The sequence below is a fragment of the Amblyomma mixtum genome, chromosome 1 (assembly GCF_055824585.1).
Source record: "Amblyomma mixtum isolate Tamu chromosome 1, ASM5582458v1, whole genome shotgun sequence".
In the NCBI taxonomy this organism is placed as follows: Eukaryota; Metazoa; Arthropoda; class Arachnida; order Ixodida; family Ixodidae; genus Amblyomma; species Amblyomma mixtum.
In genome coordinates, this window is record NC_143012.1 from 28,629,714 (window position 1) to 28,648,445 (window position 18,732).

Here is an 18,732-nt window from a genome sequence, read left to right on the forward strand (position 1 = left end):
AAATGCACGCTCGCAGCTTCATACACCTCGCTCCATCTTGCTTGCGCATCCGCACAGTCGAGCAACCGCACACACACTGCTCTCCGCTCGTCGTTTTCTCGTCCGCTGTCTTGGTTGTTCTCAGCTTCGCTGACAACCGGCCACTAAAAACACCCAAGCACAAACACAGAGGCGCGCACACGTGCAAGGGCTTACTTGCCGCAGTATCCCCGAATGCGCACTTTGGGGGTGAAAGGAACGCCGCGCAACTTCCGAGGGGAAGGGACACTCGCCACTCCAGTCGGAAAATTTGTTTTTGTGTTTTTATGGGGTTCAGAGCCCCAAAACGACTCAGGCTATGAGGGATGGAGTAGTACAGAGTTCCGGGTAATGTCGACCACCTGGGTCTCTTTACCATGCACTGACACGCACAGTACATGGGCGCTGTTGTGATTTGAGGCCCAGCCAGAGGTGACAGGCGAGCCAGCTGGCAGGCGCCATCGGGCTGCGTTGACCAAAGGCGCTGGTTTTCGCAGAAGACGCAAAGAACGCTGGTGTGGGGGCGCCTCGGGAGACTGCGTCGCCGTGAACAAAAGCAGCTAATCCCCTTTGCCGGAGATTCTGAAAGCGGCGCTTCTACCGAACTGCGCTACCCGTGGATCGGAGGAGACAGCGAGCGGCGGCGGCGCCAACTCATCGCCCGCTTGCCCCTGAGCAGCCCGACAAAGCGGGGGTGGACACGGCTGATTTTACCTTCCCTCCTTAAGAATTCATCGGTGACCGGCGTAACGATAGGCGAAAACAAGATGCCCCGTGCACTGTCTGCCTCCGTGTCGCTAGATCAAAGAAACAGACACCCATCTCAAGGCGGCTCGAAACACATGCTCGCCGGTGCCGCTGTATGTCTGGAACAGGTCGCCCTTCAGTAGAGCTAACGATGGCGTGGTTTGAAAACGGCGGAACGACGCACGCCCGGACGCGGCATTTCGCAGATGTGACCATGCGGGGCTGCTTTTACCCTTTTGACTGAGCGCACCACCGCCCCTGGCGTGCGGCCATCACTCACGGTTCGAGTGAGTGATTTTCCAGGGGGGTGCAGCCGCCCCCCCTTGCCCCCCCCCTCCGGACGCCCATGCCTGTTCGTAATTTACTCGTCGCCATGTAGCCCCACTTATGGGAAGTGGCTCACGTACTATAGTGTTTTTCTGTAAAAGGCGGCATTAAGGAAGCGTGAACGCTCTATTATAACGCGGCTCTTAGACGCCCGTTCCCGGGTTGGGCGGTGTGCCTCGGCGTAACCGAGCGGAGCGCAGCGGGGAATGAAAGACGGCGATAGCGAAGAGAACGTGAGGAGGAAACCGGAGGAGGAAGGCACGGTTGTAGTGTGAAGGCGGGTTGCGCGGCGGGCCAATGCACGCGCCGTCGTCTGCTTTCCGATGACGTCATCAGTAATTAGGTACGCGCCGCTCGCAACAGATGGCGGCATAGTAGCATGCGCTGTAAAGCCCCTCAATGCGCTGGGTCTCATTGGTGGCAGTACCTTCTGTGCGTGCTGCCCATGTTAAAACCCAGTGCAGCCTTCGTTCGGCACTGCATATTCCGTATGCGGTCGCCTACGGTTCTAGTACCGCAGCAGCTACGCTCAAAAATCGCCTTATCAAGAAGCATAATTATTGGCTAATATTTTTATTTGCCCACTTATCATAATATGCCGCTAGGGTTAATTCTGTCGCCAATACAAGTGATATTGCTGTTATTTTCAACAATTCCTGTCGAGCGTAATTAAAGCATACTGCACTCAACTCTGCCGAACTGTCAGAGGTCTGTCAACTAGTCACTGAACCTTTTATTTCAGTTTGGCTAGCCACTCACAATGAGCACTAGTAATAGTATGTAAATTTTTGGGTGCTGAATTAATCGGTCAGGGACCACTTCTGACTGCACTCAATTTTATTAAGCGGATGACTGACCGTCTTGACTGGCCGGAAGACTAGATATGCTAAGTTCTGAATACTTATAAATGTTTTCACCTCCAACATTCTTAGGAATGTCCGAGGAGTTTGCACAAGAACAGCCATACATACCGTCACTGCAGCCCTTTTATTGAGCAGAAAACTGCCGCATTGTCTTAGCATTTGAGGATGCTACGTTTCACCAAGTGGCACACAAAGATAAAAACACAACTTATGGACAGCCAGTTTGCAACACATTAAGCACGAAAAGGCAAAAAATAATCAGCTGCACTGCTTACGTCTTGTACACAACTCTCATGCAATAAACAGGAGGCATACACGTCTGCCAGTCAGCATACAAGATACTTCTCCCACTGTATCCAATGGCTTCACCTGCAATTTCATTTAACACTCAAGGAAGCTCGGCAAGAAACAAAGGGTGGCCTCGGTAACATTAACTTTGTATAATGTGCAAGGCAAAACTTCTGCAGAGGAGTTAGCTACCCGAGAATGGTGAACATACACCCACACAATAAGCATGCAGCAAAACAGAAGCACTGCATTATATTTACAATAACACCACCTCCCACCGGTCGAGATAACACTGTAAAAGGCGACCTAAATGACCGGTACAAAAGCTCAGTTATGGCCGGAGTGGATGTCTTCTGTAATATAGGCATGCTTCTAGGAGCCTTTTATATGACAAAAGTTGCAATTGTCGTGCTAACCGGGTATCATAAACCTTAAAAGTTCATAACATATAAAATAATGACCTTCCTAAATTTAAAATATGAAGGAAAATAACAGGAGTATTGAGCATCACACAAGTGATAAAAACAAGCATATATACAAACACTAAAACTTTGCTACTCGCATCACTCTCGACACACACTACAGTATATTTGCAGCCGTGCATTATCAAGATACTAGGCACTGGAGCAGTGCCACATGACGCCAACCGGCAGCCTAAGCACTCCTTTAAATAGGCGCAAGGCACTTAATCTCTTCAGGACGAAATTTACATTGTAGAAAAAAAAAAAAATTGACGACGAAATGGCTCGTACTTGTACCTTGGCTGTCATGCCTTACAGTCATGGAAAGTGGAAGTTCTGGATTCACCTCCAGCATAGCTGCATCATGTGCTCAGCCATGACAATTGGACAATGCTGTAATGTATGTGCATGTATGTGCATGCGACGGATGACATATGACAGAATACTGGAACAATCAAACATTCAAAAGCGTCATTGTAAAATCAGACAGAGTGCAGGAAAGGGTGTGAAAGGACTTCTGATGTACCACGACTAGTGTGCAATTTATGACATCTTGCTCGATATGACCACACAGTCATTCTGACATTCTGAAACTAGCCATGCAACAGGTTTTCATAGCCAATGTTCAGTTTGAGCAATGACACTGCTAGACTCTTCAGACAATGCAATTAAGAAAACTTTCAAAAATTAAATAAATACGAGAAAAGGATAGCTCTCAGGCATGCCGAGAGGGCAAACACTTTCTAATAACACTGCGCTAAGAGGGCAGACACAGGAGCCCATTGTACAATATCTCAAGTGCCGCATGAGATTACGTGGCAATCTTGTAGCAGTGGTGTCAGCATCACCAAAGCTGCGCTGAAGACAAGGATAAGCGCACACCTGATCTCAGCTGCAATGGTCAGCCAATGGTACCACACTGCAAACACACACTGCCCCCAAGATCATCTGGAGTTTCTATGTGAAGTGGAAGGAATCTTTCCCCTTGGCGCTCTTGAGCTTGGATCTTAAGAACTTGGCATATGCATTACCAACTAGACCACAAACATGTTTTGTTCCACTAATTATATCCTGCTGCAGGTTTACGGGTGTAAAATGTGCAGACACCTGCTGCCAAAGCACCGCAAACGGGCCCTGAGAGAGTGCTGGCACAAGCGATGAGAAACTCTGAAGGGCGTTGCATTGCTAATGACTCTTGAAGCCACTGCAACCATTATTTCTTTTGTTATGAGTATTTTCTTGTGCTCTGTTGCAACCTAGCTCAGTCATACGCAGTACTGTGTAGGCAATCAATAGCCTGCAGTACATGCACACAGAGCACAGGATAGCACTAGCGGCAGGCTGGTCCAGCTACTGTCCTCCTTGCTTGCAGAACAAATGCGGTAATGCGGACAAAACATTAGAGCTTGCTGCAGGACTAGTTTGTACAGACTGCAAAGGAGCATTGTAGTGTAAGAAAGACAGCAAGAGGTAGAAGGCTGGGCAAGAGTGGCTCTTAATTTACAAGCTAGCTTACAGCAACTGCATGTCGTGGTCCACAAGTATAGACTGCTCTAACAGGAGTGGCATGATTCCAGCAATTGTAGACTGTGAGGCGAAGTCATTACCTGAAATGGTGTACGGCATGGTATGGCATGTGGGGCTTAACGCAGCAGAGGCCTCCAGACTGATTTAAACCACGTGGGGGTTCTTTACTGTGTGCTTAATTCTTATATCACTATTAACAGAGGTCTAAAAACTGTGCAGCACCAGCTCATGCATTCAGTACATTCCCTTCCCATGTTGCTGAAGAGCGGTTAAAACCTTACCTGCACAGTCTTAAAAAGATAAAACTCAACTTTCTTCAAAAATATTCTTGAAAGTTTCGAAGCACGGCAACAGTTTAACAAAAATAAGACCATGTCATAAAAGCACTGATATATCGAAAAGCCTTTAAAAGATGAAGGTTCTAAATCTCTACATAGTCGTCAAAGGTGAAGAACCTTATTTTGCTTTGAAAAAAATCATTAAAACATCAACGCATTTCAAGACCTTAAATACATTGAAGTCATAAAAACACTCTCCAAAGTTCAATCAATGCTCACAAAAAAAATATCATGCGAGACTGGACGTAATGCACGATTCGATAAGATACCTGGTTGTACTTCTAGTCTTTTTCTGCCTCGTGGAAGCTTATGGGGTCTGTGCCTACTTATTTCACACTCACACGCACACAAAGCATAAAAGGATGCAGCAAGAAACGTGCCAGTAGTGTATACTTACTGGCCATAGCCAGCGATAAACCGGCTGAAAGTTAGCACCTGTCCTAACAAACATCCATACCGGTGTCTTTACAGGGCTAAATTTTTCCCGATGAAACAATGGTGAGCTTGTCATTGTACACAATACAGCAGGCCAGCTGAATGTGCCTTCACAGAGGCATTGCCTGTGTCAGAGTCTGACCGTCTTGTGAAAGGGTCCATTGGCGGCATCCACAGGAGTGCCTTTCCCTTTCAATGCTTTTTTTTTTTTGTACGAAACCTAGATCATAAAACACTAAACAAGCTCAGTTAAGACCAGTCCATGGAGCAACTAGTTATCACATAGTATGCACAGTGTTCAAGGCCATTAAAAAAACTGTACCTAGACGGGATTTCAGTGGGCACCCTACTCGAAGTATTGTAGCAGGAACTGGGAGACGAAGTTGGCAACGCCCAGTACCACAATGAAACTGTGCACTAGGATGATGCCGGTGGTCAGCTTGTAGCGTTGCCGCAGGGCGACCATGTATATGATGCACGGCAGAGAGAATATGTACACCAGTCCAGACAGAGCACCACAGTACCTGAAGGGAATGGGAAAGAAGGAAGTTCACCAGCTTAGATCATAGAACGGCTGAGTCAAACACGTGAAGCAAATTATCAGGCTTATGATCTTTAGCTCAACTACGCCCACCCGCAGAATAAAGGCCTCTCCTTCTAACCATCAATTAACCCTTTCCTGAGCCAATGCGCTTCTACGCTTGCCTTCTCTTGGAATCCACTCTGTTATCCCTAAGAAACGTTGGTAATCTGCTATCTGCATTAAATGCCCTGCCCGTGTCCATCCTCTTCATTTGAGCTGGGATATCTTCAACTCATCTTTGCTCCCTCACCTCTTGTTCCCACTTCTTAACGTTACACATTTTCCTTTCCACAGCTCACATCTCCATTCTTAATATATAATTTCAAACCTTTTTAGCATCAAAGTAAAAAACAATAATTATCGTATTGTAAACGCCTCTCCCATATCTCTCCAATTAACCTGGCATAGGACCAGGTTAATTGGAAAGATATGGGAGAAGCCTTTACTCTGCAGTGGGCATAGCAAGGCTGTTACTGATAATGATAACGAATTCACCCATTTGTAAATTCGTTGTGCTAGTAACCAGGGCACTTCACGTAGACAGTTACCTGTTTTCTAAGTGCTACTTTGTGCATCTAGCAGTCAAATACAGTAGGCGATAACCATCAGGCTTCTTGATTCCCACATTGTTTTATGCCCCATCGGCAGTTATTTCTTCAGCAAATAGGCAGCTAAACCTTTAGCTACATCAACATTCTTCCTAAGTTAGACTGCTTGGCTGGCAGTTTACAATTAAAGCACATTGATGTACTTCTGTTCAGAAGGTAGGCAAATTTAACAGCACGAAATTTGGAGTCACAGCATCGCCATGCTCAAGATTTTGTCACGGCTACAGTAAAGCCTCATTATTTCGACCCCCAATAATCCGGAATATTCCGATTGCTGGCGTGGGCCCGTCCAGCACCCAAATAAATCTATGGTGTCTAATGCTCGTCAATTTAGATACTGCTGGGCTCGCAATGGTAATTTCAGACAGGCTCCCAAAGGAAGGCAGTATCAAGCCAAGGCCGGCACGGCAACTGATCGTCCAAATATCATTTCACAAGCCTCCACTGTCGGCCAAGCGCCAACTGATGTGAGCGCGTGAAATGGCAGGTGTGATGATAATTAGAATGCCTCTGTAATACACCAAGTAATCCGGCCATGTAGTTTCGTTTTCTGAGCTTTGCCAGCTTCACCGCTGCTATCAGCTGTGCGCGTTCCCTTGTTTCCGTCTGCATGGTTCTTTCATTCTTCCAGTGCACCGAAACTGTGTGCTCGTCACATGCTATTTGTTGCTGGTGTGGTGAACCCTCCTCACATGCGCTGCCGCCATTTGGAGGTGGCGCCATCACAACTGAAGAGCTGTTCTGCTTAGACATCCCCAGTAATTTTTACGTGGCAAAGCATCTGATGACATTCCAACAAATCCTTGTTACCATGCAGTTTTCGCCTAATTGGAGACCACCATTTTTTATTCATTTGAAGTCTGAATTATGCACATGCTGATGATGAGTATATGTACAAGCGGATGAGTATACTTTTCAAATACGATTTGGCCATCATGCCTTTGTCAGCTCTGTATGATTTCTCAATAAAAAACCTTAGCAGACACATAGGCCATGCCCAGCCCGGTTTGCGACAGCATAATGATCTCCTGAACATCGCTTAGCACGATTTAGCATTTACTTAGTGTTACGTAGACATCATGTCACCCAAGATGACATGTTAACGAAACACTTCTGGTAGTCACTCCCTGTTTGGTAACATCACTTCCAGTTGGGTGACATCACGCTTACTCAGTCTTTTTGCTGAGTCAAGACCATGCCTACGCATGACCATGCCATATGTCTGGTCACGTGACATGATCCACTCCGACACACAGGCCATATATGCATTCAGTACCCAAGTGTGACACTGGATGTTGCCAAATCAGTCTACAAGCTCTTTATGCTATTGTACTATAAATTACCGGTGGTAGCGGTTAGTTGGTAACTTTTTTATCATGACGTGCTTTCTTTTCAGTCACGGTTACAGGCCTGTCCTGATAAGCACTCATACGTAAGTCAGCAACTCTTCTGCAACCAAACAGTAGATCCAGCAGCTTTTTTAAGAACCAGCACTACATCCTAACGATTTGACCATTACTGTCCCAACCATAATGCAAGTTGAGGCACAATTCAGAGGCACACAGCTTACCTCAAAATGGTGCCTATCTGAGGCAAAAATATGGCAAAGAGAACACACATGGTCACCACCACTGCATTGACAGCAACCACTTGTTTCAGCCTGGAAACAACAAGACAGTTAATGAGAATATTCACTAATTGTGATGGCTCTTGGCATACATCCTGTTCCTTGAGTACGCAAGTGACTCGTTAATATGCATGCCAATGTAAGGAAACAAACCAAGACATAAATAGAACCTGCCTTCACTGCCAATTCCTTGGCGCCTCCAAACATTCCGTGCCTCACCAAAAAGCACAGATCACTTAAGTGCTATCGATAGTACAATGTTTGTACACTCATAACAGACACAGTAGCACAATGAACACATCTGTTATTTTGTTGGTCAAAACAAATTTTTGCTAACAGATTCCCCAAATTTTTAATTTCACAACTTTTCTTAGCAAAAAGTGCGCTCACTATGAAAATATTAATTAAATTACTATAGGCAAAGTGGGCATAGACTTGTATACGAACCCTGGGTAGACAACACGGTAGACCCAGTGCATAAACTGCACTCTCAGCAGGTACGTGATCATGGGAAACAGGGTTATGTACTGTACCAGGAGAAATATTCTTGTGACAAAAGCCATCACGTCATGGTTGGCGAAGTTGTTGAGCAGATTCTGTGGGGGAGAAGATAAGATAATGGGCGAACATTCCAACAGGCCCGAGGCCATGGAAAGACAAGCAATACTTACGTCTTCAATGCAGCTCTTTGCCAGCGGGAAACTGATGTAGAACGGGACGGCTACGAGCAGGTACGTGGTTATGACGAGGCCAAACGCTATGGACAGGTCTCTCTTCTACAGAATGCACACATACACAAAAAAAAAAGAGAACTGATAAGGGAAACTTCACTCTTAGCTCTACACCTGTGTGTACATTTAAACCAACATTAGGCATGTAGACATGATTTTAACTTGCAGTCGTTGGCAATGTTGAGGCGACATTTGAAATTCCAATAAAAAAAAAGACAGCAGCTTTGTAGCTATCTTAAGTCAAAGAAAAATTTTCCTTTCCATATGTTCGTGGCTGTCTGTACACACTGTGGGTTGAGAGGGTTCCTCGACCTTATAATCTGGGAATGCCCAAATTCTCTTGGAAGGGTGCTAAATATTGGTTCTAAAGAAACCTGGGAGACCCTGCTGCGTAGTTCGGACCCTTAGGCGCACCGTGTGGCCCCAAGGTCATCAACAAGCGAAACCTCAACAAACGACCCTGAAACCTGAAACAAAGGATCTCCACAATCTGCCAGAGTACTCACTATTGTTGCGTAGAGCAGCCAGCTATGGACTGACTCGTGGTTTGAGGGCATGTATTTCCCTTTTTCTTCCACCCTTCACGTAGTGCTGCCAACTTTGTATTTTTTTCTGTCTCGGGGGTTTTATAAACATCTCAATGATTCTTACTAAATATCAAAGCGAAATTTTTGAAACGATAGAGCAGAAATGTTCCGACCACCACTGATGGTCGGAACTCCTCCGGTGCTCCGGTGAAGCGGTGGTCCCGGGTTCGAACCCCGGACCAGGACGAATTTTTCTTTAACTACGAAGTTTCTGAGAAAGCTGTATAGCTTTCCTTTGTAGCCGTATGGCTGCGCTTGGGTGGATGCCAATGAGTAATTACTCCCTTATTAGAAATTTACTCCACCTTGGGGGATTCCCCTAAACATTTGACCAACACTGTTCCCACTTCGAGTTATTGATCAATTCGCTCTCGCCCTACCATAAGCTTGCCGTTCCGGTTAGCTCAGTTGGTAGAGCGACTGCTCCGGTGAAGCGGTGGTCCCGGGTTCGAACCCCGGACCAGGACGAATTTTTCTTTAACTACGAAGTTTCTGAGAAACCTGTATAGTTTTCCTTTGTAGCCGTATGGCTGCGCTTGGGTGGATGCTAATGAGTAATTACTCTCTTATTAGACCACCACTGAGAAGAAGAATAAAAAATGGTCACTTGCTTCGGATTCATGCAGTTCCTACAATTTAGCATGGGGGCCTCAGATCTCATGCTAATATCGGGAAGGGGGGGTGGGGGGGCCTGAGACCCCCGGAGACACCTCTGACTTTAAGCGCTACTTGATCGTCACAATACTGACAGTAACATGTGCTCACATTGTTTTCTGGCCTCTTCTGGTTGCGCATCATGGAGATGACGGCGTTGTGGATGAAGAAAGAAAGGCACAGTACCCCAGTCAGCGCTGGAAATGTGGTCCTGAACACTGGAACACAGGCACCGATAACTCTCAGGAACAGCCCAGTCACAAAGCGACACCACTACAAAGAAAGGTATATTAGAGCGAATGCTTACATGGGGTGTAGAAGAGGTTTGTCTTGTCTACGAAATTGATGTTGACACCCCAGGATGCAGCCTTGACAAAAATGTAGATCAACAAGTAGAACACAGATATGGTGCCTGCAGAAGAGACAGCATCAGGTGTCAGGTGACACAAAATACTAAGCTAATTAAACAAGTTCAGTGTGATATGGATGCCCAATACCAATCTAAAATGATCCAGGAAACAACTTAACAGCAACATTAGACCAAACCAAACAAGTATCGAAAAGAGTAAAAATATTTAGTGTGTGAAGCTGGTTACTGAGTCAGCAGTATAGGACGTCAACCAATTTTCCCTGGCACACTCCTGATAGCCATGCAGGCTGGCGTGGCCCGCATGCTTAAGAGAAAAATAATTATTCAGAGTATGAGTTGATGATTATAGCTAAATGTTTATTATGATGTCCTCTTGTTGCCCATGGCACTGCCTGCAGTTGCTGCAGGCAGCAATTATGTATGCGATGACATCAGTATGACATGCACAGGTAGATTACTGATGGAACAATGCAACAATGTTGCTTTGTTGATTAACATGCCGTGCATGCTCTGGCTGAATATTGCATGCGTTGCTGTATGATGCCTATGAATGTAACGGTAGACGCCATTCGTGCAATTCGTGCAACATAAACACAGCTTGGCACAAAGCCAAACAAGGTAGCATCATATTAAGAATGCTTCCCATTCATTCTGCACCGCCAACATCATTTTCAACCTAACGATGGAAAGTGTCATTCATTGTCCAGCACTAATTATCAATGCTAGCCAGGCGAGGCAGTTCTGGAACAAAAGTCCTCTCCTATTTCTTTTTTACTGTCCTTTATTTCCTAGCCTTCATGCCTGCTCCACACATGCAACATACCACCGCAGGAAATCGGCAAATAAATTCTGGCACTCTTTTTTCCTCTCTGAGGCAACTCTTTATAAAGAACATAGCCCTACATTGCCACCAATGAACAAACTGTGGCATCTGTCTATTGTGAAGTGAGCAATGCCGCTTGCACTGAAACAGAGGAGGCAATGAATTGCCTAAGCGCACTCACCAAGCGAGGTAAACTTGAAGAAGAATGACGGAGATTTCAGGTTGATGACTGGAAACAGCAGGAACACCAGGACAACGGGCATCGTGTACTTGCTCTCCAAAACGTCGAGAATTGGGTCGTTTGTGGTGTTCGACGTGTTTGAGAATAGCGACTGCCCGAATTCATAGGGCTCCCCAAAGCCCTGAGCACACAGCAGACTTGCTTTGGTGGTCACCAAAATAAAATAAAAAGAAAGGAAGAAATAATAAGAATACTAACACATCATTTGGCAATCCAGTGCACTGCTTACGGCCTGTCATAATTTCTTTTTCTGTCAAGGACCCAGCTAGCTACTGTGGAAGAAACAAAACGGGTGCAAAAGGCCAAGTTCACAGACACACAGATAAAAAATTGTATGCACACATTAAACTGCCAGCACCAACGAAACACACAAGCAGTAGTCGGCACTAATACCTTCTGCACAGTAGATGAATCGAGCACCTTCAATACATAGTTGGCCAGTGGCTAAGAATGTGGCCAGTTTCATTGTCAAATGAGACGTATAAAGTAAGATAAAACACAAGTATTGCCATAATGCAAAGCGGTATTTAACCTGATACAACTACATATATGAAGAACTTCTCAAAGGACACTGAGAAAAAAAAGACTGGAAGAAAGGTTCACACATACCACTTTTGTCGTCAGGTCCAATAATCCCAGCAATGTGATCTGAAAGAAGAGCAACAGCTTCAGACATAAGTTTTAATAGCCATGCATATCAAGCGATGCTTCAGCACAAATATAAAATATCCCTTTTTTCCACAAGCAGCTGCAGGAATGCTGTGCAGTCATACAACCTAGACACAGCATAACTATACAATTTCAGCAAGTCTTTATGGAGAGTATGAAATTCTGAGTGCTATACTTTATTACCACCCTAAGCACCAATAGCACACCGTAGAACTTTGCTAGATCTGCCCAGCAAACCAAAAACCTCTCAGAGACGTCTAGCTAGACGTCTCAGAGGTTTTTGGTTTGCTGGGTGCTAGAGTTTTGCGCAGCTTAATCTCGTAAATACCAGCAGAACTAGCACAGTCATCCCCTATTTCGAAAGACCTTCATCGTGTACACGTTTATAGTGATTTCTTCAAAAAACCATCACCAGCAGAAGTGAACTGCCACATGCACCACACAGACTCTGCTCAAGGGAGTGGACTGACCGTATACGAAGACGCTGGTGTTGGACAAAAAGGTGGACATGAGCACCCAGAAGACCACGGTGGCTCCGAGCAGGGGCATCATGGAGAACACTATGGCCAGCCGCTCCCCCCATTCGCCCAGAAAATGGCGACATACGTCCGAGAACTCCAGTGGCTCTCCCTTGATACCTGCACAGAGAAAGCATCCATGCCGAGGAGTTCCGAGCAGTTTTCCTTCAATTAAGACCAGATTGTGTGGCTTTCTTGGTGCACGCACATCTTGCTTCAATTACTGACCTGCAGCATAATTATTTCCTGTCTGCACCTTCCTAAATGTTAGCAAATGTGTGTTCATAAACACAGCCTCAATTTGGACATTTAGGATCATCACAGCCATGACTCTAACCTGCAATATTACAGAGTTGAAACCAATGCATGCATCACAAACTTTTACCCTAAAATGCCAATCATGCCAACGCTCAACATACACCAATGCTTTCATCTTTATTGTCACGTTTTCTAAAAGTACATTGGAGCCAGTCAGTTGTAAAGAGGGTGCTGTATAGGTTAAAAATGGAATGAACTCTTGCTCTCTTCATACTCTGTTGCTCAGCCCCGAGCCAAATTCAAAGCTGCCCAAAGTTTGCAGCTTTCTCAACACACTACGCGCGGTTGTGACAACTTGACGTGATCACACAGGTAGAGTGAGCCTGCAAGAAAATTTTCGCAATGCATGCACACAGCATCTTTAATTTTTGCAGACCTTCACTAAATTGGTTACGGTAAATCGATCTATGACAAAAAGTGGACAGAAAGAAGACGCACTTCACTTTCCCATTTCCAATTATCGGCATGCACAAACAAGTTAATACAGCTGAACCAAGTTTATATTTCAGTTGCATTCACAATAAATAAATCAAGAGGAATCAACAGGAGCAAAGGAGAAACAGAAAGCATTGCTGACAAGGCGTTATATTAGCCGTATTCGCTTGAGGCTTGTATTGAGGTTGTGATAAGATTATAATCACAGCACAAGACGTGGACTAACCTGTTAGACTTGGACTGCTCAAGACACGATATGCTGTGTATAGGCAGAGGAGTCCAATGCACAGGACAAGCACGATGCCTCCCGCAAATCCAGCCTGCAAACAAAAACCATCCTCCCAAATGAGCTGCAAGTGATAGTGTAAACCAGCATGGCCATGTGTTTCGTTGCAAATGTCATTGCTAAGTTTGGTAGCAAGTATACTTGGATTACCCTGTGGTATTTGCCTATAACTCCTTAACAATTTATAATCGTATTTCTTCTCTTATACTGTTTTGGTTTCCATTTCATCAACTGAATGATGGCTATGACATCAAACGTTGGTTTACGTCGTGCGAGGCATGAAAAAAAAAAATTCAATATATAACTGCTAATACGTCATTTGTCGTCATTCTGGCTCTTGAAGCAGGCTAGCTTAAATGCTGTAGTTTATTAAAATGAGGCAACAGCTACTACCACTGTTTTTCCCACGCCTCATGTGACCTAAATTAACCTTTAACGACGGAGCTATTGTTCGGCTGTTGAAACCGAAAGAGCATGAGAGAAGAAGTTCAATTACAAATTGCTTAGCAGTCTTACGGGAATACCACGGGGTAATCCATGTATACTAATGTCTAACTCATCATTACAAAGAAGAAAACACGCAAGCAAAAAATAGGTGTCTTCACTCCTTGGGCTACTGGGCATCCAGAATTCCACGTACAAGCAGAATACAGTGCCAACAGCAAACTGTTCACTCTTATGCACTATGCAGTTAGCCGGAGCTGCAGTTCAGCTAATCGCGGCCAGAAAGTTTACCTGAGAGATGGCCCATGGCATGCTGAGCAGAGAGGTGCCCATCATGGTGTTCCAGATGGCAAATCTGAAAGGAGGTCACTGTTAACACTGCTTACCCCGGCACACATGTTAGGACAACTTACATTGTGACAAAGCTGCTCTGTTCCCCGTCTGGCGACGGTTTGAAGAACGGCAAGGAGACATACGCTGGCAGAACATGGTCAGGTATGCACTGCATAAGAGAAGAAAGTGCCACGCCGTTGTGGATGTGGTGTGGCAGGAAAAAAGAAAGAAAACTAATGTATCTGACAGTTTCATTATGTCAACTTATTCATTACGGAACAGTTTCATGTTCACAAAATCCTCCCAAACGAATTAACATATTCATGCTGGGAAACAACCAGATTTTTCAGAAGCAGGCTGGCCCAGGACTTGAATTACTGAGTTGAATTACTGACCACAGCAAAATAATACTTCAAGAAACCAAGTTCGTTTCCTACACAGCTATCCTTTTGCACTTAGAATGAAAGCACTCAACTCATTTTTGGAGCCTCTTTCTCCTTGGCAATCTCCCCTAACCTCCCTTAGCCAATGTCACAGACAACTACTAAATCAAGCATGTATTCTTACTTTACAGAAACGCGCCAGACTAGCACGACTAAAATTATTGTTCCAATTAGTTCACGACACATTAAACATAGATACTTCGTTATATATATCTGCAGATGAATCCAGACCATCCTGGCATAAGCACCCATTAACCCTTAGAGAGTACACATTCCGAACCAACTGTTTCAGATATTCATTTTTCCCGCTTGCCAGAAAAGAATGAAATAGTTTGAACCCCTCTAGCACTACTAATACATCTTTGCAGAAATTTGTAACTCTGGTAGAAGAACAGTTGCGCGATAATTAAACAGATAATTAAATCATAATTATACAAGTACAACAGACCACTCGTATCACTGCATATAACAGCATCTGTATGAACATATTACTTACAATGTATAAAATTGCACCCTTTTCTGTGAAAAATGCTCTTTCGTTATGTGCTTTATTTTCTGTTATCTGTGTTTTTTTCCTATACTCATGTAATTACTTGCAAATAACAGTGTTTTTAATGTATACCATTCCATTTGTATTCGATTTGTACCTTACTATGTGCCCATCCTGTAAAAATCCCAATGGGACTGACAGTATCTGAAATAAAATAAAATAAAATGAATAATGTTGCTTGCACGATTCCAGTTTTTGAAATGGGACACACCATTAGATAGAACCATGATGAGCAAGCCTGAGAAGTTTCGAAGATATTCACCATGAATCAAAGAGCCTTTTCATGAGCCAGTACATGCCTTCACTTTTGTTGCACAACAAAAGTGAAAGTTCATGGCAGATGGCATCTTTAGAAGCTCTTCTTTCTGTGTATTGTTATCTGACCCTTCAATGTGTGTCTTGTGCTTACTATTATGACGTTTGTATGCATGTAATCTGACTGGCACAACAAACCTGTCAGCCGGCAGACAGTACTGCAACAAGTTCACTCCCATCAGTGTGTGCTATTCTTGTGCACTTTGTTGACGAATTAGCTTAGTGTATTCTATGCCTAACGACAAAGTTTTTAACCATCAAAAAATAGGAATGCTGGCTGCAATGTTATTGTCTCCATGAGAATACGTGGAATTTGTAAAGCTATGTTGGGAGCTACCAAGATTCCAGCAACAGCACACTGCAAAAGCAAAGCCACTGAAAAGAGAGCACTATAGTTGCTTTTAAACTGCTTTACATGCTGCATCGCTTATTACCCTTTACTGCAATGCATAAGTGACAGGAGAGGATAAATTATTCACTGCATAATAACTCTGACTAGCTACCTCTAAAGCAGCACATGTCATAGCTGTCATAGTTCATTCTCTCTTGAGAAAAAATGCCGCCACCGTCTCGAAGACATTGAAATAATGAGCGTTAGCTGTTCGGTAGAGCCATCTATCGTCCATGTGATGTACTGCAACGTGATTAGGCTACTTTTACATTTCGTCCCCTGATGTCATACTCACATAGTTCCACCTCTATCCACCATATTAGACCGTGACGTCATCATTGGCACGTGGCAGGTGGATGTTTCTACAATGCTATTGTAGATGGCGCTACTAGTCTCAATGCGAGATGTGCTGTTTTCTAGTTGATACCACAGATGGCGCTGTGATCTCAGGGTGGTAGCAGACCCCATGCAATCTCGAAATGTGATGAGTAAGAGCTAACGCTCTTCAAATTATAGCAGAACAGCACTATATGTAACCCGGTTACCGATACAGCGCTACCAGACTGGTGCAGAGTAAGTACCAGTATTTGCAGAGATGGATCCACCAGCTTGTTGTAGTAGCGGTACCTGCTGTACGTTGCTGCAATGTTTGCATCTGAGTCTGGTACTATGTGTCCCTGATCACCGACAGGGTAGTGGAATGGTTTCCTAGAAAGGAGAACAGCACCAGTTACAGCATGCAGTGGGAAGTGCTTGCTGTTCTGCGTGGCATGTTTATAACGCAAAAATGCCGCAAAGATGACAACCCCAAAACACATGAGAGGCACCAGACTGCATGCCCAGTAAACACAAGTTGATGTCATTTATGTAAGGAATAGAATAAAAAGGGGCCGATTCTCCTTAAAACTACTCTGCACAGAGTAGCTCATATACATTTTTGAAATTTCACTAAATTAAAAAAGAAAAGCTTCCTTTGTCTCTTTTCTCCAATCGAGAACATTGAAAGGGGCAAGTTAAAGACTAGCAACCAGCAGCTTTCTTTGCGACTTATTGTAAGCTGCAAGAGCCAACATGAGCAAGCAGTAAATGAATATGTAAGAAAACAGGCAAAGAGAAGAACGACAGCTCAATCCTTCCGCTAGAGCCCAGTGAACTAGAAATAACATTAAAATAAGAAATGTTACTTCTAGTTCACTGGGCTCTAAGACTTCAGTGCTGGTTAGTCTTTACCTTAGTCTTTTGTGCCGTCTTTTTGGCACTGTAAGCAAAATGAACAGTATGCAGCATAAATCATTCAGCTTTCAGTTACATGCAGTTGATTCAAAGCTACTGTGTAGTAGATTTTACGATGTTTCAGCTTATTTAGCATACATATAAAATCCATTTTGCTGCCCCAAAGTGTGCACTAGATATTACAATGAAGATATATATATATCTATTGTAACATTTTGTTACGACTACACTTCAGTAACCTACTTAACACAACCGCTTTGTGCATGGCTGGTGGGGCAAACGCAGAAATAACTTTACCGAGGCCTCATCTCTTTTTAGTGTCATTTCAGACACGCATGCCACATCAACATCCCTTTTCAGTTCTAGAGCTCCGGCATGTAAGGCCATTACACCAAAAAAATTATGCGGAATTCCCCGTTCTCCAACTGTGCCGTGCTACCAGCTAGGACATTGCGCAGAGAAAGGACACTTGACACAATGTGCATGATAGCACGTCAAAGATCTGGCACACACTGATCCTGGAGATAACACGTGTCTGACCACAAGGCTCTTTGGTCAGTTATTTTCCAGGCAGCAACACAGGCATGTTCTTATCGGATGCATATCTATAATCTACAAAGCCGGTACGATACCACTCACAGGTTTGTGTGTATACCTGTTAAAACCTTTTAAAGTGGTGTTTAACGTTACTATATATTACATTGTTTGCACAATTCCCGACTACTGCATGCAGTACTGCAAGAGGGCATCTGGTAAGATTCTCATTTTACAATACGCGTCGTGCGAATTACGCATGTGTCTGTAAAAGCTGTTGTCATCTGGTGCGCGAATGCATCTACATCATGCGGTGTCTTACCATTGTTCAAGGGGGCGGTTATACCTCCCCCCGCACTCACACTCAACAAAAACAAAAAAAGTGAAAACCGGAGAACGCACTTCTGAAACCACCGCAACCGCCAGTTTAGCGCGCGCGCAACGCGTAACGGTGGTGCATATTGCGCAACAAAGCTGATAGCATTATTAAAGCGTTTGTCGCGCGATCACTGCGACTGCATTGATGAGCACACGTGGGGCAACCGAAACTCGGTAGGCGTCACACACACAGCACATCAATAAGCGTGCGAGAGCTGACCTGGAGGAATGGCTTGAAAAACTTTCGCTGACAGCTGCCGAGCTGCGTTCACTGCGCGTCGTGTCGTTTTCATTCTGGTTGATAGCACTGGACAACAGCGGGGACTTCTCATTCGGCTCCATGGGGTTTTCGGACACTGGACAGCACTCAAAAACGAAGGGAGCACGGCGATCTGCACGAGCGGAGCGACATGGCGCGCTGCGGAGAGACGGATTGATTCATACGCCTCCCGCTCAGTGAGCGTCTCATTCTAAGAGAAACGAGATCCGAGGGAAAGTGAGATGAGCTGAAGCGTAAGTTGATAGCGCAACATTTCAAGATAAGAGCTGATACAAGAAAAGCGAAAGCACAAACAGAAGTTTCAGGTAGCGCTGTCTAAACTGGCGTCACAATGACGACAATGTTAAGATAGACAAATGACATTAGTTTTTGTACTA

General features: G+C 44.5%; 1 protein-coding gene across 3 annotated transcripts; it reads right to left on the reverse strand.

Moving 5' to 3' along the window:
* Nucleotides 1-2,060: 2,060 nt before the first annotated feature.
* LOC149365880 (neutral amino acid transporter 9-like) lies at nucleotides 2,061-18,706 on the reverse strand. 3 transcript variants are annotated; one of them, XM_089546988.1, is made up of 15 exons: nucleotides 18,296-18,706; nucleotides 16,512-16,638; nucleotides 14,312-14,400; nucleotides 14,190-14,253; nucleotides 13,395-13,488; nucleotides 12,368-12,535; nucleotides 11,838-11,876; nucleotides 11,169-11,369; nucleotides 10,102-10,206; nucleotides 9,906-10,012; nucleotides 8,494-8,598; nucleotides 8,270-8,418; nucleotides 7,766-7,855; nucleotides 5,327-5,528; nucleotides 2,061-3,097 (listed from the first exon to the last, which is right to left on the reverse strand). In XM_089546988.1, exons 1-14 carry the CDS (start codon nucleotides 18,415-18,417, stop codon nucleotides 5,351-5,353), a joined length of 1,638 nt encoding a protein of 545 aa, XP_089403114.1. In that variant the 5' UTR covers nucleotides 18,418-18,706; the 3' UTR covers nucleotides 2,061-3,097; nucleotides 5,327-5,350. The 3 variants fall into 3 exon arrangements, with proteins under 3 accessions (XP_089403114.1, XP_089403109.1, XP_089403120.1); XM_089546983.1 differs by having other exon boundaries at nucleotides 2,061-5,528; XM_089546994.1 differs by lacking the exon at nucleotides 7,766-7,855 and having other exon boundaries at nucleotides 2,061-5,528.
* Nucleotides 18,707-18,732: the final 26 nt, after the last annotated feature.